The sequence below is a fragment of the Tiliqua scincoides genome, chromosome 2, assembly GCF_035046505.1.
Source record: "Tiliqua scincoides isolate rTilSci1 chromosome 2, rTilSci1.hap2, whole genome shotgun sequence".
In the NCBI taxonomy this organism is placed as follows: domain Eukaryota; kingdom Metazoa; phylum Chordata; class Lepidosauria; order Squamata; family Scincidae; genus Tiliqua; species Tiliqua scincoides.
The window spans coordinates 226770816-226796166 of NC_089822.1; the positions used below are offsets into that span (position 1 = coordinate 226770816).

General features: G+C 42.0%; 2 protein-coding genes across 2 annotated transcripts; one reads left to right on the forward strand and one right to left on the reverse strand.

Annotated features, from left to right (window-relative positions):
* On the forward strand, nt 1-6598 carry MRPS25 (mitochondrial ribosomal protein S25). The gene is made up of 4 exons (XM_066613700.1): nt 1-216; nt 1708-1814; nt 2991-3078; nt 3862-6598. The coding sequence occupies exons 1-4, from the start codon at nt 83-85 to the stop codon at nt 4052-4054; spliced, it is 522 nt and encodes a 173-aa protein (XP_066469797.1). The 5' UTR covers nt 1-82; the 3' UTR covers nt 4055-6598.
* RBSN (rabenosyn, RAB effector) lies at nt 5062-25351 on the reverse strand. The gene is made up of 12 exons (XM_066613699.1): nt 25238-25351; nt 23597-23906; nt 20421-20561; nt 18801-18901; nt 16597-16642; nt 16339-16500; nt 15855-16096; nt 15273-15343; nt 12904-12990; nt 12165-12267; nt 9655-9759; nt 5062-8816 (listed from the first exon to the last, which is right to left on the reverse strand). Exons 2-12 carry the CDS (start codon nt 23757-23759, stop codon nt 7662-7664), a joined length of 2376 nt encoding a protein of 791 aa, XP_066469796.1. The 5' UTR covers nt 23760-23906; nt 25238-25351; the 3' UTR covers nt 5062-7661.

The window sequence follows — 25351 nt, forward strand, 5'->3', positions numbered from 1 at the left end:
CCCCCGCGTTACAACCTGGGTTGATCAGTTCCCAGCTTGGGCTGAGACCCGCCTCCCCGCGGCTGGGCACAGCAGTGCAGCCATGCCGATGAAAGGCCGCTTCCCCATCCGCAGGACGCTGCAGTACCTGAGTCAGGGCGACGTTGTCTTCAAGGACTCGGTGAAGGTGATGACTGTGAACTACAACACGTGCGGGGAGCGCGGCGACGGCGCCAGGTGAGGACCTCCCCCGCAGGGAGGGTGGTGGGGAGCCCCATCCTGTGCATGTCTACTCAGAAGTAAGCCCCATTAGAGTCAGTGTGGCTTACTCCCAGGAAAGTGTGGACAGGATTGTAGGCTGAGGCAGGTGAGCCCTGCTGGGCTTCCCCAGACGCTTGTGGCAGGGAATGGATGCCCTGCAACTGAAGAGCCTGGCTGGATCAGGCCCAGGGCCCATCTGGTCCAGCTCCTGTGTCTCGCAGTGGCCCACCTTGCCTCAGGGAGCACATCCTGGTGCCCTCCCCTGCATCTGGCATCCAGAGGTAGCCTCCTGCCAAAACCAGGAGGTTGCACACACCCGTCACGGCTTGTAGCCTGTGATGGATTTTTTCCTCCAGAAATCTGTCCAATTCCCCTTTAAAGGCATCCAGGCCAGATGCCATCACCACATCCTGTGGCAAGGAGTTCTGTAGAAGTTGCTTGTACAGGTCGGGCATCACTTTTCCAAAGTGCCTGGGACCAGAAGCTGTTTGGAGAATCATAACTTGCAAAAACAGAGATCTTGGGGATGGGACTCCCAAGTCTAAACACAGAACTCATTTGTGTTTCATATACCCTATTTACATATAACCCAAAGGTAATTTTATGCAATATTTTTAATGCTTTTGTGCAAGAAACACAGTGGTTTTATTTCTTTAAGGCAAAAAAGTTTTTTAAAAAAAAAATGCGTGTTGGCGCTCAAAAAAGTTCCAAATTTTGGAATACTCTGTATTTTGGAATTCCAGATAAGGGTTGCCCAACTTGTACAGAAAATACAGAACATTTGTACAGTGCTTTCTGACTGTGCAAAGCATTTCCCATGTTGTCCTTAGAAAGACCATTACTTCCAAATATCCACTGGATGCAAGAGTGACTTGCCCAAGGCCACCTACTGAGCACATGGCAGAGGTGAGATTCCTGCTGGAGAAGTTGTCATGTAGAGCTCAGGCTCTTATCCACCACGCTACCCTTAGCTCATGACTGCTCATGTCACAAGAAATGGATTGTAAATCATATTGAAGACATTGGGGTGAAATATAAATGATGTAAAAAATAAATGAATGGGGTAGTCTGTGGACCTATGTGAGCTGTGGATTTATATAACTGCATGTAGTGTGATGACCTGTACTTGGAAGCTAGGTTTGTGGCCATGGCACATGATCCGTGATTCTTAACACGGCAGTCAATGGCTACAGATGTGAGCTGTATATTGAGGTGGGGATGCTGAATAACAACAACAGTATTTATATACCGATTTTCAACAAAAAGTTCACAAAGCGGTTTACAGAGAAAATCAAATATCTAATGGCATAGCATAGAAACTATGGGAATCTATAGCTCAAGTCTTTTTCCCCTCCGTATCAGCACCTCAAGGCCTAGCATCCAAGGCGTGGGTGTAAGCTGTGATTTGAGATGTCTCTATGAAAAAATCCTACAGAACTCATTCTTGCTTTTCCCCCCTCTCAACAGAAAATTTGTGTTTTTCAACATACCTCAGATTCAGTACAAAAACCCTTGGCTGCAGATTGTGATGTTTAAGAACATGACGCCTTCACCATTCTTAAAATTCTATTTAGGTAGGTGGTGTGTGTGTGTGTGTGTGTTGTTTTGTTTAGCTATTGCTGAAGTGCATGGGAAGACCCTTTGTTTTTCTTGCTAATGGAAAAGTCTTTCTCAGACCAAGGCCCCAATCCTATCCCTTGCCAGCAGTGCCAGTGCAGCCATGTCAAAAAGGTACATGCTGCATCCTGTGGTGGGGAGGGGATCAATTGGAGAGCCTGCAAGAGATAAGTAAAAATATACTTACCTCTAGTAGGCTGACCAGTTGCCAGTGCGTCTCCTTGGACATATGCCACCTATTTTGATGGCATATGTCCAAAGACAGAAGAGAGGCAGGAAAGTTTAAAAGCCAGGATAAGATCTGGTGTATGCCTTTGCTGCCAACTGTCTTGTGGGTTGAGCTGCTGCTGGAAGTTCATTGAGCAATGAGAGCTTTCTTAGTGGTGGCACCTATGCTGTGAAACACTTTGGCCCTAGAGGTATGGTTGGCTCCTTCTCTGTGGTTTTCACCAGCAGTTGAAGACTTGGCTTTATTGCAACATATCAAAAATTTCAGTGTAATTTCTCTTCCTTAAGTTTGGGTAGTTCTCTCCAAAAATTGTTTTAAGTATAGTTTTTAATTTTTTTTTAAGATTCCCTTAGAATAAGGAAAGAAATTCTTTACCCACTATGTAAGAAAAGTTCATCACAGGTTACAAGCCATGATGGGTATGTATGACATCCTAGTTTTAGAAGTAGGCTACCTTTGAATGCCAGGTCCAAGGGAGTAGCAACAGGATGCGGGTATCTAGACTAGAAAGGTCTTTGGGCTGATCTGTTGGGTCTCTTCTTGTGTTTTTTAATTTCACTGTAAGCCAGCCACCCTGTGATCTGCTGACAAGGACACAGTATAACTTCCAAAACTAAATAGATCTGAAAATAGTGTTATACTGGCATGACAGGGTGCTAGTGCAACATACCAGCATGGTGCTGTATACACACACACACACACTGAGTGCTCCAAGGGCAGTATAAAAATGTGAAAAATAAATAAATAAATAACTTGTGGCAAAGAAACGAGGTTGGGTTTGATATTTTGCCAACTGCACCTCAGAGTTGGAGGGTAAGTGAGACACAGCAGGAACTTGAATCACTAAATGGAGACAATTCCTGGGAAATCTCCAATACTTCTTGTTGCACTCTCTCTTCTGCAGATACTGGAGAGCAAGTGCTGGTTGATGTGGAAGAGAAGACTAACAAAGAGATAACACAACACATTAAGAAAATTCTTGGTAAAAACGAGTAAGTAAGCAAAAAATGAGAGGATGGGGTATGTTATTTTGTAGAATGGTAGTAGTCTGATAATCCAAAGATCTTCAAAGATTTCACCCCGGGCCAGCAACCCTTCAAGTCCTGTTGTTCCCCCTTTTTTGCAGACATGACCTGCAAATAGGGTGGCTACTGTAAAGCTTTATAGGACCACTAGCTTACAAGTAGTTTTTATCCATTTTTAAAAATTCAGTCACCTACCCTTCCAGAGGATGGACTGTTTATCTCTATATATCCCCTTAACAACCATAAATCTAACCTTTCAAAAACTGTATTTAATAAACCTTTTTCCAAGTGCCCATACCTGATTACATGGAAGCAAGTCTTACTTATCGTAAGCAATTTGTTACAAGTGACACTAAGTGCCATCACACATCAAAAGCTTCTGAAGCATTTCATACAGTCCAGATTGTGGATTCTCCCCCTAAAGGGGAGAAAAGATGGAATACTATTGTCAAATCCAGATCACACAAACTTAGAATTGTCCTATGATGCAGGATGATTGATAAAATGGCTCTGCCATCCCAGCCTTTTTCACCAACTGCTGCCCCAAAGCAGCACACTACAGCAGCTAGATTAAGCATTCTCAGAAGCTTTGCAGAAATGAGACAATTGAGGGGGATTAGAGCATGCAACAGGTGCTACAGAATTGTAAAGGCATAAGTGTTCAACCATGAAATTGTTAGGCTACTGTGGTGCATGGACTGTTGTCATAACTATTGCTGCCCTCCTTACTGAACTCATCTTTTTTCATAGGGAAACACTCCAGCGGGAAGCACAGGAAAAGATGAAGCTTCGCCACCCTGCAACTTTTGGGCCCCTTAAATACCACTTGCGGCAATGTATGTGTGAAATTGAAGGGCAAGTTCCCTGCCCTGGAAAGGTGCCATTACCTAAGGAGATGACTGGCAAGTATAAGATGGCCATGAGAGAAACTGACACCTCCTAAACCCACTTCTGCATGAAGTTATGCTACAGCAGGGATTAAAATTTAGACTGATCACTGCCAGACAAGACACTGACCACATTAGCCCTGAGGAGAACATCAAGTTCTGTTGATATCAAGTACTCTGTTAAAAGTCTGTTTCAGTGACAGCAGAAGAGCCAGACTTAATACAAGGGACAACCCATTTAAAATAAAATCAGATGTGTTATTATTGTGGATTTTCTGGGATTACATTGTAACTAGCATCTCTTTTTAAATACAAAAACAACCTTTGTCTCAGTTCATTGCTTTAATGAATTACAGGCTAACACAGAACTTGTTTTACACAACTGGACATGTGGTCATGGGGACAGGCTCCCCCTGTACTGAAGCAACACCTGAGGCACAGGAGTTCTACTAGTTTTAATAAGTCTTTGGATTATGTCAGGGCTATATGAATGTCAGTTGTGCAGCAGTCCAGAAAAAGAGCAGTGTGTGGCATTCAGCTACTTAACTATCTCTGCTTTGGTGTGTCAAAAGGAGGAAGCCCTTAGCTCCTATGACCGAAAATCCATGCCTGTTGGAGTTAAACCAAAGAAGGAAAAGAAAAAGATGTTCAGTGCCCTTTCCTATTGCTACCCAACCAACAAATTCTGCAATTACAGTTTCTGATGTAGATTACTTGGGCTTTAGCGTATTATTATGGAAGATGAGTGCAGTGTTAAATTGGAGCTTTGGTTCAGTTCTCCTAAGCGAAGCAAGCTTGTAAAATTCACCAGTGCCATTTTGTCTTAGCTATGTTGACTTTTTGAGTTTACAAGAACCAAAACTATTTTCTAGTAATTGCATTTTCTATCACCATCACCCTTCCCCACAAGTTGGAAAAGTATCTCTATTTCCATTTAGATATCTATTTAGGAGGTAGCAAGAACCCAGCTGTTCACATGTAAGAGGCTTTTGGGATTGCACCAAAAGACTTTGACGTAAGATTTCCCATCCCTCCGTCAAATCAATCTACTCATACACACAAAAACAAACGTGTTATTTTATTTTATCAGAAAGCCTGCAAGCTAGAGTAATGCATGCAAATGTATAAACAGATGTCAATGTTAAATCTCACAATGGCATGGTTTGGTTTCTCTTCGTAGTGTCAATTCAGTAGTACAAATGGAAGACTGTCAAAACATGGTCTACCATCATCCTATGAAGAAGGCTAGCTATATTTCACATTGACTTGCACTCATGGAGCTACAAACCAACATATCCACTAGTAAAGTACATCAATACTATAAGTTTGCCTTAGTGTATTAGACTATAAAGTACATACAAACAAGGCAGAATGCATGTAACAAAGAGAAATACTTCAAAAGTAAAAAAAACAAACAAACAAAGCCACTGAACATTTATTTTGGCTGTTATACACAGGATATCAGGTGAATTTAGTGCCTTCCTGCCTATACTAAATGCAGGTTGGTTTGCTTTAGATAGACCACTGATCTGTAGCTGTAGGACTCAGCTAAACTAGTTATGTGCATATGTATTTTTACTGAATTTACCAGTCATGTGTTCCAGTTAACCTGATACTCAGCTTCACTTCTGTCAGGTTTGTTATAAGCACCACAAGCCCACTCCCAGTTAGAAAAATGTTAATTAAAAATGTATGCATTTGCCCTTATCACTATGACTATGAATAGTCAGTCTCCACAAGATAGAGGCACACAATTCTGAGTGCAGTTTTAAAATAAGCCACCACTGAGAAGTAACGGCTTTGGCTGAAAGACGGATATGTTAAATTAATTTCAGTAAAGCCAACCTCCCTCCCCCGCAACAAAGAAAAAAAAAGGAATGTGTTTTTCCCTTTGAATAGCCTAAAGCCCCAACAGAAGGAGAAAAAGATGAATTTATAGTTCATAAAACCTAGTAAGTAAAGTGCTGCCTTAGGTCTTGACCATATTAATCACCCTATTAGTAACAAAATGTATCTGTAAACATTTTCCAGAGATCTCTATAGCCAACATGTTGCATTATTATATTTACAACTATAACCAAATATTAGTGTCCAGCCACTCTCAGGCAAGTCCCTCCTTTCTCCATGTAGTACTTCTGCCCACATTTTCAAACATGAGCAAAATTCTCACAACTAATGCTGCAAAACTGTTTGGATTGTTAGGCCTTTTTCCCATTCCCCCAACCAAAGCAGAATTTGGCCTCCAAAAGTCCACTGTACTCTTCAAGTATGACATTTAAATTGTTCACTCTCAAAAGACTGAATGTGACCAAATAAAATTAATTCAGTACAACTGAAGCCAGAAAAAAAATTAGACAATAGTCCCTTCACAATCCTGTTCACCTTTTGCAAAAGTTCCAGTTCAGATATGAGAAGGGGAGATCAAGAAGACTGGTTGCCTTCACCCTTTCAAATGAGAAAGGAACAGTGCAGGCCTTCCATGGAAATAAAGGGTGGTTGCACACCAACAGTGTCTTGGGGCTTTCATACTCAACCTGCCTAGTTTCCAGAATCATAAGCATTCTTTCTAGGTTTATAAAGTAATAAAGCAGTTGAAAACATTGCCTGATTTTCTTTAGTATTTTTTCATATTCAATGAAAGGTGTCAAACTTTGACAGAGGTAGCTAAATGTTGGTTAAAACTAATGGGCAGAATTTCTATTGCCATTTATAAACAGATCAATTGCAGACTGAAATTGGCCCCCACTCTGACTGGTTTTGTTACACTGCATGTTTCCCCACAGTATCTGATAACAGCCTACAAATTCAGAAACATGTCTACACCACAAGCAGAAATCACCATAGCATTCCCATCACTTCTGCACCCCAGGAATCCTGGGAATTGTAGTTCTATGGAAGGGCAAAAAAATCTCCACCTTCATAAAAGTAAAGTAAAATCAATTTAGGCTGGTTGGCAGGTTCCCTTTGAAAACCATAATGGGAAGAAAAACGAGCTCATCGCAAGATGGGCTGATGAATTTTCTAAAACAACAATGCTGCATCTATATCACCACATCTACTTTAAAAATCCCTTTATACTTTTTGTATTGCACAATCAGATCATTTGTCTTGTATTGTACAGGTCACTGCACTGCAGCAACCTGCTTTTTAACACATGCTCTTAGCTGATAACAGTAGCAAAGGGCATCTGCTAACGACCCCATCTTATTTCCGCGAGGCATGTTTGACACAGGTAACAGACAGACAATCCCAGCCCCTTGTTCCTGGAAAAGTCAGCTTAGGTGGCTGGTCTCTTAATACTGCAATAGCAACCAAGCAGAGAGGGAAGGAGAGCAGTTTCCTGCATTTTCGCAGGAAGCATCAGGTTCCCTGTCAGCCCTCTGGAGTATTCAACAGACCTTGCCGTCAAAAAAGTCTTGTGGGGGGGGAGGGGAGTTGTGATTACTTTTTTTAAAAGGTCTGTAAAATAATTTTAGATTTCAGCATGGATGTTATTTGCAAAGTCTGAATAGTGAAAATGCCTATACCAAAGTGCATAAGGTTAGATCCCCCCCCCCCAAGATGACCCTCTTGCTACATGCTTCTCATTTTAATTCCACCTGCCCTGCCTGTGAGACACATAAGGAACTGTAAAGTTGTGCGTGCCTGGATATAGTCATTGGTTCAGCAGGCGGATTTCTCCTTCTGCTTTGCTAATGTGCGTTTCAGTTCTTTTAAATTCTCCGTCAGCACTTCTACCTCATCCAGCCGTCCACTGTGTTTGGCATCAAAAATATAAGCTTTGATATTATCTATCTGCTGGAGCAGCAGTTCCTCTTCTATGATGTCTTCTCCTGACACCTCATTCTCATCATCAACTTCAAAAGGATTCATGGATGAAGACTCCTCAAATGGATTCCCAGATTCCTGATTACCAACAGGTCCATTAAATGGATTTCCAACAGTATTTTCAAAGGGGTTTGGAGCACAGACAGCTACTCCGTTCGCTTGTTGACCATCTTCGTCTTCAAATGGGTTGTATTCTTTTTTACCACTGTGCAAAGCTGGGAGTGGTAAGGCTCCGGCTGGGGAAGAGTCTTCAGCAAAAGGATTATCAGGGTCCCTCTTTAAAGTGCTAGTCATGGCCTCTTCCTCTTCAAAAGGGTTTAGGGGAGCAGCCTTTTCTTGCTCCATTACTCTGAGGTGATCTTGGACTTCCAGAGGTGGACCAGGGAAGCCTGGGCTCTCATGAGCTGGCGCCTGGTCATCGCCACTTGGTGACAAGGCTTTAAACGCTGGATTACTTTTGTTCTGAGTGGTATCTAGGTCCAAAACATGTGCTATTTGGCTCAGACTCTCTTTCCCTGACTCTGCTTTATTGTGCTTCACTTCTCTGAAGTCCAGGGAATGAGTCCGTACATGCTGAGACATTTTTCTCTTATGCTCTCTCTCCCATTCCTTTTCACAAAGTATCTGCAACTGTTCTCTCTGCATCTCCTCCATCTCAGCTTGCCTTTTCGAGAGCTCAATGACTCTTTCAGTCTGCTGTTGATCATACTCATCCTGAAGTTGTCGCAGGTTCTCTTGTAGCATCCGAACCTCATCTAAACGATTTGCTTCCTTCGCTTGCTTAATGAAGGATGCAATATTGTCAATCTGCTGAAGAAGCGGGTCTGTAAATTCCTGCTGGCGAGATAGGCTGGCAGTGGGAAGCCAACCTTCAGCTTTCTTTACTGCAACATTTTTGGGCCGGGAAATCTCACCATTAGATGCTACCGAGGGTCGAGAACCAGAGTCCATATGCTTCTCTTCCAGTCGTCTCTGCGTTTCAAGTATTGCCTAGCCAAACCAAAAAAAATTCAAAGAATAGGTCTAGAAACAACATTCTTCAGTGGCATCTAATTTTATCAAGAATAATTGTTCTTGATGACATTCTGTGTCTAATCAGTATTACAAAAAATATTACAACAGCATTTTTCACATTTTTATACCACCCTTCTTCCAAGGAGCTCAGGGTGATGTACATAGTTCCTCTCCTCCTTTTGTTCTCACAACAACCCTGTGAGGTAGGCAAGGCTGAGAGAGAGCAACTGGTCCAAGGTCACCCAGAAAGCTCCGTGGCTGATCTTCCAGGTCTAAGTCCAATTCCTGAACCACTACACTATCCTTGCTCTTGTGTATACGGCTGCAGCCCAAGTCAACTTATTTTTCATATTAGAACATGCTCCTAAATTCCTTTGGAATTTAAAACCAATGACAGCAGTATCTGTCTTTCCCTCATCATGTTCCCTTTGTGGCAGAGGAGCCACTGCAGCACAGGTCTCTCTCATCTTCCTCACGGAATGCAATAAGCAGCAGACTGTGTGGGAAGAGACCACACTGCAATTCTCTCCTTGCCAGTACTACCTTATTTTCCAGGAGGGCCAACACTGCAGTGCAGGCTCCTTCCATGTAGCCCCAAGGGGTGTAGGAAGTTGCACTGCAGCAGCTCCCACCCCATGAAAGCAACATGGGAAGGGAGGGGTGAAGTACATAATTACCATAGTACTCTGATCCTACAATGGGAAATAGGTTCCATTGATTTTACCAGCTTCTGCACAATGATTTAAAAGAAATTTCAGAAGAATATTATATAGTCAAAAATCTTAACACATTAACAATTCTTAGAAATATTTACCTGTCTGTCCATTTGTAGTTTTCTGTCCAATTCCTGCTTCTTTTTCTCTTTTAGTTCTTCATATTGGTCTTTGGTTGGTAAGGACATCAGACCAAGCAATTTTTCCTGAGGAAATTTTTTAGAATATTACTTACATGGTAAAAAGGCTGTTTGGTTTATAGATTACTGAGAACTAAAAACTACAGACAACTGTACAGTCCATATTGGGAGGTGGGAAAAACATAGATCAGAATTTGCTATAGACTGACTAGGGATTCCAGCTACCAGTGGTTCAACAGCAACAACAAAAAGACTACCTCCTTCACCCCTAAATAAGGTCATTAAAATGAACAAAGGTGGGGGGGGAGTGGAAGTGAAAAGCTTATTATCCCGTGTGCCTTTTTTGCAAAAAAATAATAATCCCTGGGTTGAGGATATGTTCCAAGGCGCTCTGTTCCTTAAGTATACATCTGCTTTCGGAGTGAAGGCTTTCTACCTGGCTTAAACCAGCTCATACTTCGCACAATCCATAACAGAAATATGTCAATGAAAGCCAAAAATGATTTTAAAATACAGTGTCAAACAAAACAGCAGTATTAAAACTAGCAGATCAATTCAATTGAAAGTCAGAAGAAAAAGTAGTAACCACATAGCAGATAATAGCATAGGTGCAGGCAAACAATTTCAGAGAGGTTATTATAAGGTTATCCTGAGAAAAGGCCTATTCCCAGTTGTCACCCACTTAACCCTTGAAGGGTGTATTAAGCAAAGTTCTGAATTATCCATTGTGTGGACATTATCCATAAGCAGTACTTTCTTTTGCTTGCGTATCTTTAAAGTCGAAATGGAAGCATAGATCAGTCTTCAAATGTACTTCATTTACCCATGTTTTAACTACAGCAGATAAAATTCCATAGCTCTTAAGTGGCAAATGCATGTTCAGGTAAGGGAATGATGGCAGCAGACTATGTAATCAGAGTTAAAAAGGAAGACAGAGTAGCACTACTTTTCCATTTTCAGTTCAAGTGATAAAGGTTTTTTACTGTAAAGCAGGGTGCCCAAACCCTGGCGTGGGAGCCACTTGCGGCCCTCGGGGGCTCCCAATTTGGCCCGCAGGGAGCTCCCAGTCTCCAATGAGCCTCTGGCCCTCCAGAGACTTGCTGGAGCCCGTGCTGGCCCAACACAACTGTTCTCAGTGTGAGAACAACTGTTCGACCTCTCACCTGAGCTGTGGGACAAGGGCTCCCTCCACTACTTGCACATGTGTGATGCAGCAGTGGCAATGAAGGAAAGGCTGGCCTTGCTTTGTGCAAGGCCTTTTATAGGCCCTGAGCTACTACAAGACCTTCAATCATACATATAAGTTTCATCTCTAATAAACTCATTTATGTAAATGTATTCAAATTTTAAATGTAAATTAATTCTTTTTTTTTCCTGGTCCCTGACAGTGTCAGAGAGATGACGTGGCCCTCCTGTCAAAATGTTTGGACACCCCTGCTGTAAAGCATTGTAGGATAACAAGTTGATGATAACAAGCAGAATAAGTAGTCTGCAAAGCTAGCTTTTGGACATTTCTGATTGTGTTCAAACAATTCCCAACAGAAAGATGCAATGCTAAGATCTTCAATGGGCTTGTAAACAGCCATTCACCTGGTCATTTTTAGTACAGAAGAACTCCTACAGGAAACCAAGTAGGGAAGCTGGAAACTGGAAAGACCAATATGTACATCAAACACACAAAAGATGGAGACATACTAAATAATGCTTTTTCCATCTAACACCTGTTTTACTGAAAGGATAAGGTTGTCCCTTCTGGCTCCTTTTCTTTCTAGATCCTATTTCTTTTTTCTCTATTTAGTTTTCCTGAACTAGTCTAGTGGATAACGGTTGTATTGTTCCACTTGTTGTCAGTTGTTTGCTGTAATATTTATAATGCCAATAAAGGTTAACTAACTAAACTAAAAACTACTAAATAATGCAGGGGATTGACAGAATAGATAGAGATGCTCTTTTCTCTCTCACATAACACCAAAACCAGGGGACATCCATGAAAGATGAGTACTGGGAGAGTTAGGACAGACAGAAGAAAATATTTCTTTACCCAGCGTGTAATTAGTTTGTGGAACTCTTTGCCACAGGAAGTAGTGATGGCATCTTGCCTGGATGCCTTTAAAAGGGGATTGGACAAATTTCTGGAGGAAAAGTTCATTACGGGTTACATGTCATAGTAGGTATGTGCAAGCTCTTGGTTTTAGAGGCAGGTTGCCTCTGATTGCCAGATGCAGGGAAGGGCACCATGTGATCCCTAGGGCATTTGGTGGGCCACTGTGAGATACAGGAAGCTGGACTAGATGGGCCTTTGGCCTGATCCAGCAGGGCTCTTCTAATGTGTAAATAAGTTTTAAATCAGGATGCCAAACTTTAAAATACTCTAGAAAAATGATATTAGCTTGTCTCCTTCTATCCTAATAAGTTTCTAAAGACAATATACCATATGCCTAAGAACAGATCATACTTCATAGATAACCCACCTGCACAAAAAGTGTGGCTGAGTATCTAATCATTCTCTGAAGTTGCAATGTTTTGGGATGAGGTTGTGGCTCTTCTTTCAAACCCAGAGTCAGAATCTTCTTGCTGAAGCAAAACAAAAAATGCATCAGCAACACCAAATTAACAGCCAGTTCTGTGTAACATACAAGTACAATACAGAATGTTAAATTATTCTCAGATTCAACATGTAAAGTCTTCATCGTTAGAGCAACTGTTGGGCATTGTTGAAATATGGTGGGTAGTGTAGTGTAATTAGCTTGTCGTATAAATTAGACAATATGCTGTCATCAATGTTCATGAATTGCTCACTCTTTGACAACAGGACTGTACTGCAAGAAGTCAGCAGAGCTACTGAAGCTTTGCCATTGCTTAATCTTCCTAAAGCAGTGTCATTATCATGGACTCCTGACAAAATCCACTATGAGAAGTGGGGAGACAGAGGCTGTGCCCCTGGCTAAACAGCCCAACAACATCCAGGTTGCCTCAGAAGTAGTGTCAAAGTCAGCTGAAAGAGAGAGCAAGTTGATAGGAAGGTGTAGTTTTACTGTCAGGGTGACAGAGTTGCTCTCTTCTGCCAGGGAGCCAAGATGCTTCAGGGGCAAGTTGGGGGGGGGGCAGTTTGTTCTGTCACGCCTGTAGCTATTCAACTATTTAAAATAATGCTTGAATTGCTGCCTATGGCAGCATACATTTAGAGAAGACTCAAGTTTTGTCACATACCTTAAGGCATCTATTAACTCATACATCCTTTGTACCTCCATCCTGAGACTGTTTGCATTTTCAAGACTGTAGGTTGTCTCCCCAGCACTGGAAGAAAATGGGTGCATTTACACAAACCATCAGGCACAGGCCAAGGGAATTAATACCACAACTCTTGGCCTATTTCTCTATTCTCATCAATGCTGCAGTTATTTTGGGAAGGGACAGAGTCAGAGGTGATGTCAGCGACTGGCCAGATCAGGCACTTGCTAAGGGCTTACAAACATCCCAGGGCCCCAACTGACCAAACCCTGAATTTTTCCAAAATGGGCAGCGATAGCACACCCTGCTCTACTGGGCAACTCATGATGTCACTGTCTTGTTCTGCATTCCCCATCCACAACTGGACTTCCTCAGATACCTGGGCAAAGACGCAGAGGCCTCTGACGAAGTCTATTCATGGAAGTGTAGGGCAGGAGAGGATGCTACAAAAGCATCCCTCTTTCAGCACTGCTACAATGCCATGAAAGGGGCATCTGTCAATTGTTCCTCTTCTGTTCTGATGTGTCCCAGTCAAGAAAATGGAGGAGCAACCTCAAAGTTGGAGCAACCTCAACGTTGGACAGCATCTTCCCCTCAATGCTGACAATTAATGAAAATTAATGCTATGATATATACTTTGAAAATGGATGTTTAACTGGCTGCCCTCATCCACAAAAACATCTGAAAATTTAAAAAATGACAACCCCCCCCCCCCCCAAAAGGAGGCTTGAATGGTAAGGGGAAAGTTTTCTATTTTGCACTTGCAAAGCTAGGTGGGTCTTTATGCTGATATGCCTGAAATAGAAGAAATTTAAACTGGGCACTGGGAGGGCTGGAAATCTCACTGATTCTTTTTTTGGGGGGGGGGGTGTTATTGCAGGGAGACTACAGAGTAAGCTCCATTCACCACTATGGGACTTACTTCAGAGTAGACATGCATAGGCTTGGGCTCACAGGCTGCAATCCTACCCACACTTTCCTGAGAGTAAGCCCCACTGACCACAATAGGACTTACTTCAGAGTAGATTCACTTGGTGGAACAGGATTGCCCCCCTTATTTAATTATTTTATTTTAATTTAATTATTTATAATTATTTATTTTAATTGCTTTATGATGTCACTTCTGGCCATGACATCACTTCCAATGGGTCCTGGACAGATTGTCATTCTAAAAAGTGGGTCCCAGTGCTAAACGTTTAAGAACTGCTGCTATAAGGTGTTAGTAAGTTGACACAGAGGAGAGTGTGTGTGTGTGTGTGTGTGTGTGTGTGTGTGTGTGTGTGTGTGTGTGTGTGAGAGAGAGAGAGAGAGAGAGAGAGAGAGAGAGAGAGAGAGAACTGACTCTACAAGTTTTCAAAATCCCTAAAATCAGAATTTGGAGGTATAATACCATCATGTTATATATCAATCAATGCGTAATTTCATGCAGAATGCAATGAAACAATCCACACTGAAATATCCGTGTTCTAACAAGAGTACAGCCAAAAAACCAGTGGGGATGGGGCGATGGTACATCACCACGCCCACCTGGGGTGTTGCCCCGCCCACTACATGGGGTGACACACAGGCCTTCTGCACCGGGTGATGCGAATTCTAGTGACGCCACTGACCAACATTCAGCTCTCACTGAATTAGGGCACATTCAGACAACAGATGTATCACACAAAACTACCATGGCAAAAGAATCTCATAAAGACTTCAAAAAATCATAAAGTGATTTCTAAACTGAGTCTTAGGTTCAGTTATTGAGGGTCCAATCCTATTCAGTAGTGCCAATGGAGCACGGCATCCAAGGGTGGGAGTGGGGGCAATCATGGAAGGCTCCTCAAGGTAAGGGAATGCTTGTGTTCTTATCTCAAGGCTTCATTGTGGTTGCATCAGTGCTGAAAAGTTGGATAAGATTGGGCTCTGAGGCACCAAAAAAATCAAAGGTAGACTAGTTGATCCATTAGACAAAATTCAAAAAGAACAGTTGCTTAATATCTTTGGTTTGGACTACTGAAACATCAAAATAGCGACTAAGCCCTCAGAGTTGTCACAACTCTTCCTTTAAGTTAGATGTTAAGCCATTTCTGCCCAACGTTGTATATAAGCTACAAGAATCAAATGTGTACACCTGTGAGCTGGGCAGAAATGGGTTAAGCAGAGAGGGGGCAGAAAGGATACTGCCAATTGTGGCTTTTCCATTATGTTCACCAATTCCACCCTTCCTTCCTTTTGTTGTTTTACTCAACGTTCCAATTAACTAGACAGCAAATATCTAGATTTTTAAAAAGCTACCACCGGCTTTTTTTTCCTTCCTGTACATTATGTACTAAAGAAATATGAAAAAAATCACTCAGGCTTACTTTAACGATTCTGCCATCTTTATGTATTCTGGGGCTTTCTGGTCAACCTTTTCCATGTAAAGTCGGAGTTTCTTGTTTAATCAACAAAATCAATAGATTAAAATAAAATACTTCATAGCAGCAACAATATAAATACATATATTGCACACAAGACAGGAAAACCATGGAAAAAATGCTTGTTTCATTCCTAAATTTTTAGTGTGAATTTTCTCAGCCAACCTAACAGAAGTTCCTTTAGAATACCAATTTAAAGGTCCTATTAATTTCCTTTCCATTCAGTGTACTGTATACAGACTGTAAACCACTGGCATAGCTTTGTTTTGCTCTTAATGAGTATATAGCACAGAGATGGACAAACCTTCAACTTTAGGGTTCCTGAACCTTTAACAATAGTGTAGAGGAGAGAATTTCAGCAGATGCTGGTTTTCTATACAATCATTAAAGGTTCAGGACCCCTAAAGTTGAAAGTTTGCCCACTCCTGATCTAGCACAACATGAGCTGTGACAGAGTATAATAATTCCTATAAACAAGTAATTGGTAGCCTTTCTTGACTTCATCCCTATTCACAAACGTTAGTTTACCTCATACAGTTTCACGATGTCTGGAGTATACTCTTTTTCATCAATTTGTTGTTCTCTCTTGAGCAGGGTGTCTTTACAGTGTCTACAGCACCGGATTCGATCATCATCTTTTTCATCCAGGACAGAACTCACACTGCTTACGCTACTGATGCTGCCACGGCGAGAGCCATGGATGCTGTTGGGTGAGCAGTTTGGGCTAGTATGAGAGGTTAAGACTTCCTTGCTGGCGGTGGTCAGTTTGCCTGGAAGGACATACCAACAATTGAAAGTGGCCAAAAACAGTGGTCTAGTTGACAGAACGATAGTGAAATAGTGGTGCTTCTTGTTGTGTTGTGACCACACAACAACAGATTGTGGTGTTGTGTTCTTGTGGTGTTGTGACCACAGTCAACAACAGATATGTTTGAAAGGTGTTGTCAGAGTTTAATAATATCAGAGACACAGACCCTGTGTCAGATTTATACTACCAGAATACTGTACTCACTCGCAAAGGGGAGACTAACAAGCTCCATGCACTTCTTGCACATGATAGATCCACAAAGGCGGCAATGATGACGTCTGTTCCGAATACTGAACTTGTTACCACAATCTGGACAAAATGGCACATCCTGATCATTAACCCAAGGAACTACAGACTTCTCTATCGCTAAAATAGGATGACAAAACCCAAACATCATCAACCAAAACAATGGCATAAATAAATAGCAGGAAATAGCAAGAAGTCAAGTACATTTGCACCTACCTCTTATCTTTGCAGAATCAGTATTGGTTCTGTCAAAGGATGTAAGCTGATGAGAGAGAATAACCACAAGGAGTTAGGGTCAAGGTTATGTATCTACTAGGGTCATCTTTCCAAAACAGTCAACAGAGCATTTAATTTTTTAATACAGTGGTTCCCAAACTGGTGGATCACAACCCCTAGGGCAGGGGTGCCCAAACCCTGGCCCTGGGGCCACATGTGGTCCTCCAGGCCTCTCAGTGCGGCCCTCAGGGAGCCCCCAGTCTCCAATGAGCCTCTGGCCCTCCGGAGATTTGTTGGAGCCTGCACTGGACGCACAGATGCAACTGCTCTCAGTGTAAGGGTGACTGTTTGACCTCTTGCGTAAACTGTGGGATGAGGGCTTCCTCCACTGCTTGCTGTTTCACGTCTGTGATGCAGTAGCAGAAGCAAAGGAAAGGCCGGCCTTGCTTTGTGCAAGGCCTTTTATAGACCTTGAGCTATTGCAAGACTGTCATGCATTCATATAAGTTCATCTTTAATATATTTATTTATGTAAACTTATGTAAATTTATTTAAATTTTAAATGTAAATTAATTCTTTTTTCCCTGGCCCCCGACACAGTGTCAGAGAGACGATGTAGCCCTCCCACCAAAAACTTTGGACACCCCTGCCCTAGGGAAACTGGAAAAAGGCATTTCCCCTTTAAGGGGCCAAGAAATCAGCAGCAACATGTTGGCCACAATTGCTATGGCTTTCCAGAGGGCATGGGGAGCCTGCGACCTCCTCTGCAGCCCTCCCCCCGCTTCCAAAGTCCTGGAAAAAGGGGGAAAAACCACTTCGTTTCACAACGAAAACAGAAGTGATTTTTTCTTTCCCCTTTACAGTACTTTGGAGGCACAGGGAAGACTGCAGAGAGGGTCACAGGCTCCCCAGACCCTCCGGAGAACCATAGTGACCCCCAGGAAAGTAAGAAAAACCCTTACCTTCCAGGCAGCAGTGCAATCACATTGCTACCCCTCTGCACTCACGCAAAGTCTTACAGGGTTCTCAAACTCTTGAGTAGAACTCTGAGATCCCATTTTAGTAGATGAGTATACTTTTTAAAATTTTTATACAAAGAGGTTCTCCTTTTGCTTTTCTGTTATTTCTTTGAGAATGACTTGGATGTCATCATAAAAATCAATATGTTTCCCAAACATCTCTTTATAGTAACATCATTTATCTTTGCAATGATAAATGCAGATAAGATTAGACTTGCACAACAGTATCCAAAATAGAACATACTGAAAAAAATGAATAGAAGAACGAAGCAGATATCAGGAAAAGCTTTAAGCTACAAAACAATGAATGATCTTTTAAAATGTATATATAAATGCCTAATTGTCATCAGTCTAAAGCAGAAGTGTAAAATTCAGATGCTTGATAAAATAAAATTAAACTGCTTTAAACCATTTCTGCTCAATGTCACATATGCGCAACAGGGATCAAATGTGTACACCTGTGTGCTGGACAGAAATTGACTGAACAAAAAGCCATATTTCACATTTGTCTTTTCTCTTTCTTTCTTGTTAATTCTGACATAATAGCAAAGTTCTATATTTTATTCATCCACCCTTTTATATTTAGAACCATTCTTGTCTATGGTAATTATATTTTTAAAAACAGTATATTTTTAAAATTAGGAATATCTACCAAAAGCAAAGAGAAGAATGGAGCTAAAAGGACACTAAAGCCTTAGCTGCCAAATTCTCCTTACAGAGAAGCAAGTAATTGCTAAGGATGGCACACAGTCCTTCATGATCCCACTCTCTGTTTGAACATGCAATGTTTGGGCTAGGAGGTGGAAGCTGTGTGCTAATTGACACTGCTTTCAATGGGCCACAATGGCAAGCCTTCATCAGTATTTCGTTTATGAACTGAAGCTGAAGATCCATCCAATTTTCCCCCTTCCTTTTCATGTCTTCAGACTTGATAGGAGAAGATACTTCTCTAAGTTCATTAATGCCAGAGAGGGTCAATCTATTTTTTTTCCCCTGTGACAGGAAACTTTCAGAAACACAACACCAGACAGTACTAACACCAAACAAAAAGTGAAAGTTCCCTATTCCATTGAAATATGACATATAGCACAGTAGTCATGAGAAACAACACTATAGCATATATACAAATGTTTCAAAGAGGATTTCTGCACACTGATGAGAAAAATCAAAGAGCAGCCTATTTACCTTCTCTAGCCTGATTATTAATTTATTGACTTCCACAACGTAGTGATCAATTCTGGCTGCCCTGTGCTTCTTAAAATCAGAAAGATGGCTCCTCACAGCACCTGGTAAGAAATCATCAGTCAGGGAACTCTCTAGATTCATTCAACTTTAGTTAATCGGCAGGGTACATGTTCTTGTTTGTCTCTAGCTCTCACTTGCCACTCCAGCTTAAATTCAAAGTTCAATTATATCTGACACTTCCAGAGTATTGTTCAGGAGGGGAACTGCATCCCAATGTTGTCCTTACTGATAAATAGTGCTCTTCTGCCAGTAAGATAAAGTATTTTAGAAGGCAACAACAGCAAAACACAGTGGCAACTGTAAGCTGTCTCAATTATCAGTGAAAGCCATTTTATTAATCATGGTATCCGCAAGTGCTTGAGTCACAATTTTCATATTATCAACGAGTCAAGAGCAAAGCTGTCAGACTAGTATTAAAAACCTAGCCAACTGCAATCCAGGAAAAAAATTTTGTTTTAGAATCTCCTACATTATATATAGAAACCCTTAGAAAGGATTTGCAAAACCAAATACTAAGTATGCATGAACAAAGCTTTGCATATTACCTCCAGAAATGCAAAAAGCAACAGCAATGACTATCAGCATTACTCGTATTTCTCAGGGTTATACACAGAAACAAACACAAAATTGAAACAGCTGGCTAGCTATTCACAGCATCACATAATTATGTTTGCTCAAAAATTAAGGCCATGACTCAAAGTCCCCTAGGGGTGTACGGGTGGTTGTGCATGGCCTCTGTGGGCCTCAAAAGACCCTCTGAAGGCAGCCCAGCTCCCCTCGCCTCTAGAGGGCAGGGGGTCGTCCCTGATTATCTGCGGTTACATTTAACTGTATGGGGTTCCAGAATGGAATCCCCATGGATTCTGGGGCACAACTGTATTATGGTTTCTATCCTGGCCCCAGCCCTCTGCACAGTGTTAAAGATTAGTTCTGAAGTACCACTAAGCATCAGGAGCAGCTTGTTGGACAGTGCAGACTGCTGCTTTCTGAAGGAAAGGACACAGAAAGTAGAAGCCCTGCTGCACACAGTAAATGTGCCACTTCAGTTGCAAATGTTCTACATGCCGCAGCATTAACAGTACACCACAGTAAAACATGGGTGCTAGGACAAGCAGGCCAACATGGTAAAGACATGCTTGAGATTGTTGTTCATTAGTTCATGCACACATTTAAGGATGTCAGAGATGCAACACTGCAAGAAGATCAACAAAGCACACAGTGCATTTTAAGAACATAATCAATAACCCAACACAGTTACACTTTTCTTTGTAAAGGACAGGGAAAACCCAGATCACAATTTAGCACAAAACTACACAAGCATACTCAAGAACAAAGCCAAGCTACTTTGCTTAGCTTAGTTCTTACAAATGCTTGTGTAGTTTTGTCCAGGTGAACTAAAATGAATAACTTTGCACTACATTAAGACTGCAGCAATCAACTAATTTCCTCTATTTTAATGAGTTATTTATGCACAGCAATTTTAGTTCATTATGGATAGACCTCATTGGAGATCAGGGAGCTAGTGAAGATTTTCCATTATATGCAACATTCAATGTTTACCTAATTCTTGAGGTTCCCACATATAGGGATCCACTCCACCATAGCTATAAGATTCATAGTGCTCCTGGGGGCCCACATCAGTTCGGTCATCATCACGCTTCAACAGCTTATTCTTTGCTTTTTTAGCTTTTTGGACCAGATCTGAAAGATAATGAAATGATAAAGAGATCACAAAGTATCCATTAGTTTAATGTACTTGTAAGAGGCACCTGTCTTTTCTCCTGAACTTCCTTGTGGTATTTGACTCCAAGGCATGGTAAATACATTTGAGGGCAATGTCTGCTTCCCATCTTTTGCACCTGCAACACACTGGAGCTATTTTCCCATCTACACTAAAATGTGGTGAGCATTAAACAGATGCTTGAAGAAACAATACCCAAAAACCCATCTATGCAGTTGAGAAGAACTATATGTAAATGCTTCACACAAGAACAGAAGCCTGGAAAAATACTCCTACCTGGTCCAACCTTCTGGGAATACAAATGTGCCAGTTAATCAATCAGTCCAATTATTGGCTGCTCACAGGAATATTTTGTACCATGAGGCAGAGGATTAATTTGGGAAGCAATTTGTAAAAGAGAACACCGGACAAAGCAGGAGACGAGCACTTTAAAAAGGTAGAACAATGACGCACTTAACAGCCTTCTGAGAGCTGGGAAACAACTTGCAACAAGTGAAGAAATTAACACTTCAACACAACCACTTACCTTCAGCAAGCCATTGTGAATTGACTGCAGAGACCTTAGGTATTTTAAACAGAAAAGGCACTTCATACATGTTCAACACATAATGTTTCTTTTGTACTTTTATTGCCTCAACTATTCTTGAGCTCATTACTAATTTGTTTATTTAATAGAACTGTGTGGCCACTAAGGCCTGTTCCCATGCCACATTTCATCTCCTGAGAGCGTTTCCAAGAGTGACTGTCAGAATGCATCATCAAGTGATGGTTAATACATCAATATCACCAAGACAATAACTAGTTCCTCTGATCTGGAAGTACTTGATCTTTGGAATCAGAACGTGAATTAACTTTCAACGCAGAGCATTTTTTAGATACTGCACACCTTGTAAAAGTAGAATCATAAAGCTTAAAAAGTTATGTCGCAAACAGCTCCAAGACTGATACCAAACAGAAAATGTTTTACTGAAACAAATCCACATCAAATGTGACAATATCATGTACATTTTTGTTTCATTTGTTCAAGAGCTAGTTACTCCAAGTAACATCACAACAGAACTCAGACTCATAAAAGTAAACCTGGAAGCAGCATTGCATCTCTGATATGGCCAAAATACTTTCAGTACCACTGCCAGCTTCCGGAACAATTACACCATCTCCTTAACTATCTTCCCCTCAGAAGATATCTTTGACCATACTCAATTCACAGTCAATAAGGTGACAGAAAAAGCACATCATATTACACAAATTTCATTTATCTACCATTTTCACTCATGTTACACTTATTTTGCTGCTTGAAAAACCTCAAATCTGTCAGAGACAGGAGGACTTGTTACCATAATAAAGCAAAAACAGACTGAAGATTTTCTTAAATAAAGAAGTGAAGTTTCCACAGACCAAGAACACTGATGTACATGATTTTTTTTCAACATTTAATTAAAGACAAGTTGGTTCAAACACATTAGTACAGTGGTTCCCAAACTGTGGGTTGGGACCTGCCAGTGGGTCACAAACGAATTTTTGGTGGGTTGCAAAACTGAGAAGCTGACAAGGAAAAAGTATTGAGCCTATGGAAACTGAAACAGAATAGCATGTGTGCTTTTGCCCACAAGTAGGTAAACATGCCTCAGCCCACTTTTAAGGGCTGGCCAAAGGGAATGCAACACCACCAGAATGGTCCCGATCCAATGACTGTGGAGATGATCCACAAATGCTCCAGAAGGCAATTCTTCCCCTCCCCCCACCATAATAGAGAATGATAAAAACAGAGGCTTGAGGGGTTGGTAAACTGAAACTTTTGTGTGTGTCTTGTAAAGCTAAGTGGATTTATTAACAGTATTATTATTAACAGTATTTATATACCGCTTTTCAACTAAAAGTTCACAAAGTGGTTTACAGAGAAAAATCAAATAACTAAATGGCTCCCTGTCCCAAAAGGGCTCACAATCTAAAAAGATGCAAAAGAATACCAGCAGACAGCCACTAGAACAGACACTGCTGGGGTGAGGTGGGCCAGTTACTCTCCCCCTGCTAAAAAAAGGAGCACCCACTTGAAAAAGTGCCTCTTACCCAATTAGCAGGATTTCAACAGAGCGTCATTTTAAAGAGTGGGTCCTGGTGCTAAAACATTTGGGAAGCACTGCACTAGTATAAGAAGATTTAAACCCCAATCTCTAGGCATCCTTGGAGAACTTTAGTTATTGAGGTCTGCGCCAGAGTGGTTCACATTAGTGAGGTTGTTGTGGTGTGTTTGTATCTATGGAGATCTGTCATGTACATACAGTAGAATAGGATACTCACTGGCGTGGAAGTGTTCTGCTGTCACCATGTGTGGAATCTGACTTTCCATACCTGACATGGGCATCATCAGCATGCTACTCCATGACTAACAGCCACTAGTCCTATTGCAGTGAACACCAGGGGAACATTGCTATGTTCTATTCGTTTTTGAGTTATATAATTTTGCTGTCAACTCTGGCGCTGGGAACACGCAGAAGTCTGACTACATCACATCAGTATGTTTGTACTAGAAGTGGTTAGTACAGGATTGCCTTGAAAAGCCTCCCATCAATTCTTGTACAGTGAATGCCGTTGGCCAAAGTCAGTTTATTAAAACTAGATCTCCTAAGCCCCTTAACTCAGGTTAATCAAATTATTTTAATGCAGGGAGATTTACCCAACTTCTTTTGAGTTACTAGAATCTTACAAGAGTTTGTAACCCTGCACTCAGTGTGTTTTAGTGGGATAAACTGAAGTGCACCAACAGGAAATTATCAAATGTGAATGAAAACTGCATTTGTATCTTTTCACTTTGTACAACTGGTAATTACTTTCCACTCTGCCTAATCAAGAGTTGTATGTTATCTCAAAAGTCTGCACATTACTACAAAGAGTGAAAATGGTTCAGTAAGATAGTCCAATTATTTGACAACACATTATAAACATTTGAATAGATTATATTTTACACCACGAAAGTCAAAAGCAGCTCTCTTACTTCTGAGTTGTCCTTTGACATCTTTGTCATCTCCAGAATGTTCTTCTTCGTAGTGAGACTGAAGCTGATAAAATGACTGGAGGTCCTTCAGACACAGAGGGCACAGGAAGCCCTCTCTCACCTCTCCGGCATCATCAAATGGAGGTGTGTAGCTTGTTGCCATAGTGGCCCAGAGACTCCAAAAATATCAGCACACTCCAAGCCTCAGCAATCGCAGAACAACAATATGCCACACAGCAACATGATTTAAAAAACTGTACTAACAAAGGAAAAGTAGCTTTTTCTCTTGTTGTTTGTGCAAAATATGGCCCTGAAATAGATCCAGAGAACAGCTTTAAACAGGATGAACCATTTAACTCAATCACTTTCACTGATCCTTTACTAAACCTTTAACCCTTCCTTCACCATGGGTTAAATAAATTCCATAGCAGAAGCTTACAGCACAATCCCATGCATTATACAGAAGCAAGTCCCACTGAGTTTAATGTGGCCTACTCCCAGGTAATTTTACACAGAACTGCAGCCTTCATCTCAGCCTATTCCCTTGCATTAACTTGAACAACTGAAGGGAGCTCTAGCTCAGCCCTGTCTGTGCTGCCCTGATTTTCTATTTGCAAATGTCTGCCACATCAAAGAACTTAAAATTATCATCTTCCAGCAGCAAAGCCAATTCGATCACCTCAGCATGCTACCTGAATTCTGCTGCAGGTGTAGACCAGGGTGGTGTGAGATTCTCACCATCATTCAGTACATAGGAGAGAAATAATAAAGGCCATTAGGACACACATACACAAACTCACACAGCTGCAGCACCAGCTGGAATAAGCTTCCTCCTTTTTTGCCTCTGCAAGGCTTCTTCACTGTCAACAGCAGTGTAACAAGCAGATAATTGCCAAGTGGTAGTTTCCCACTAAACAGAAATAGTGTGTGTGTGACAGAGAGAGAGACCTTCACAGAGATAGTGTGTGTTTGTGTGTGAGACCTTTACAGATACTGTGTGAGAGAGAGAAAGAACCCATGCCCAGAGATATTGTGTGTATGTGTGTGTGTATGTTAACCTTTACAGATACTGTGCGTGTTTGAGTGGGTGTCTGAGATCTTTAGAGATATTGTGTGTGAGAGAGAGACACACACAGACCTTTAGAGACACAGTGTTGTGAGAGAAACCTTTGCAGAGACACTGTGTGTGTCCTTTACCTTTCGAGGTGTACATGCTGCACAGCTGTGAAAGGCAAAACAAAAGCCAGAGCAAGCGCCCTGTGCCAGGAAAAGGAGGGCACCCTGAGGGAAAAGCGGGAGGAGAGCCCACCCAGCATCTTCAGGGAGCCCAGGAAAGCAACCCCCCCCCCCCCGGGAATCCCTGCTGCACCCCTGGACGAGGCGCCCCGTGCCCAGAGGGCCTCAGAAGGAGCCCAGCCCCCGGGGTTCCCCGGGAGATGCCCTTCCAGAGCCTGGACGGGCCTCCGGGCTCCCCTGTGGCAAGGAGGGGGACGCGGGGGGAGGGCTGACTCAGGGAGGGTCGTCCACAGGGGGCCGGGGCGGGCAGGAGGGGCACCAGCGCCTGTTCGCCGCTGCCGCCGCCAGGCGCCCCACAAGGGAAGGGGCTGCGCCCCGCCAGCCAGCCAGCGCTCGGCTCCTCACCTCGCCCTCGATGAGGCAGGGCGGCTACGACATCCGAAGGGCCAAATGCGGCCCCAACCGTCCGCGCGGGCCGAGACCGGAAGGAGGGCCTCCGCACGGACGGACGGCCGCCAG

What these genes read in the sequence shown, in the direction of transcription:
- MRPS25 (XM_066613700.1), top strand. Translation starts at nt 83, where the DNA reads ATGCCGATGAAAGGCCGCTTCCCCATCCGCAGGACGCTGCAGTACCTG. An exon ending in GAGCGCGGCGACGGCGCCAG is followed by an intron (nt 217 to 1,707) that starts GTGAGGACCTCC and finishes CCCTCTCAACAG; the next exon opens with AAAATTTGTGTTTTTCAACA. An exon ending in ATTCTTAAAATTCTATTTAG is followed by an intron (nt 1,815 to 2,990) that starts GTAGGTGGTGTG and finishes TCTCTTCTGCAG; the next exon opens with ATACTGGAGAGCAAGTGCTG.
- RBSN (XM_066613699.1), bottom strand. Translation starts at nt 23,759, where the DNA reads ATGGCAACAAGCTACACACCTCCATTTGATGATGCCGGAGAGGTGAGA. An exon ending in GTGGGAACCTCAAGAATTAG is followed by an intron (nt 18,902 to 20,420) that starts GTAAACATTGAA and finishes ATTTCTTACCAG; the next exon opens with GTGCTGTGAGGAGCCATCTT. An exon ending in CAGCCACACTTTTTGTGCAG is followed by an intron (nt 9,760 to 12,164) that starts GTGGGTTATCTA and finishes AAATTTCCTCAG; the next exon opens with GAAAAATTGCTTGGTCTGAT.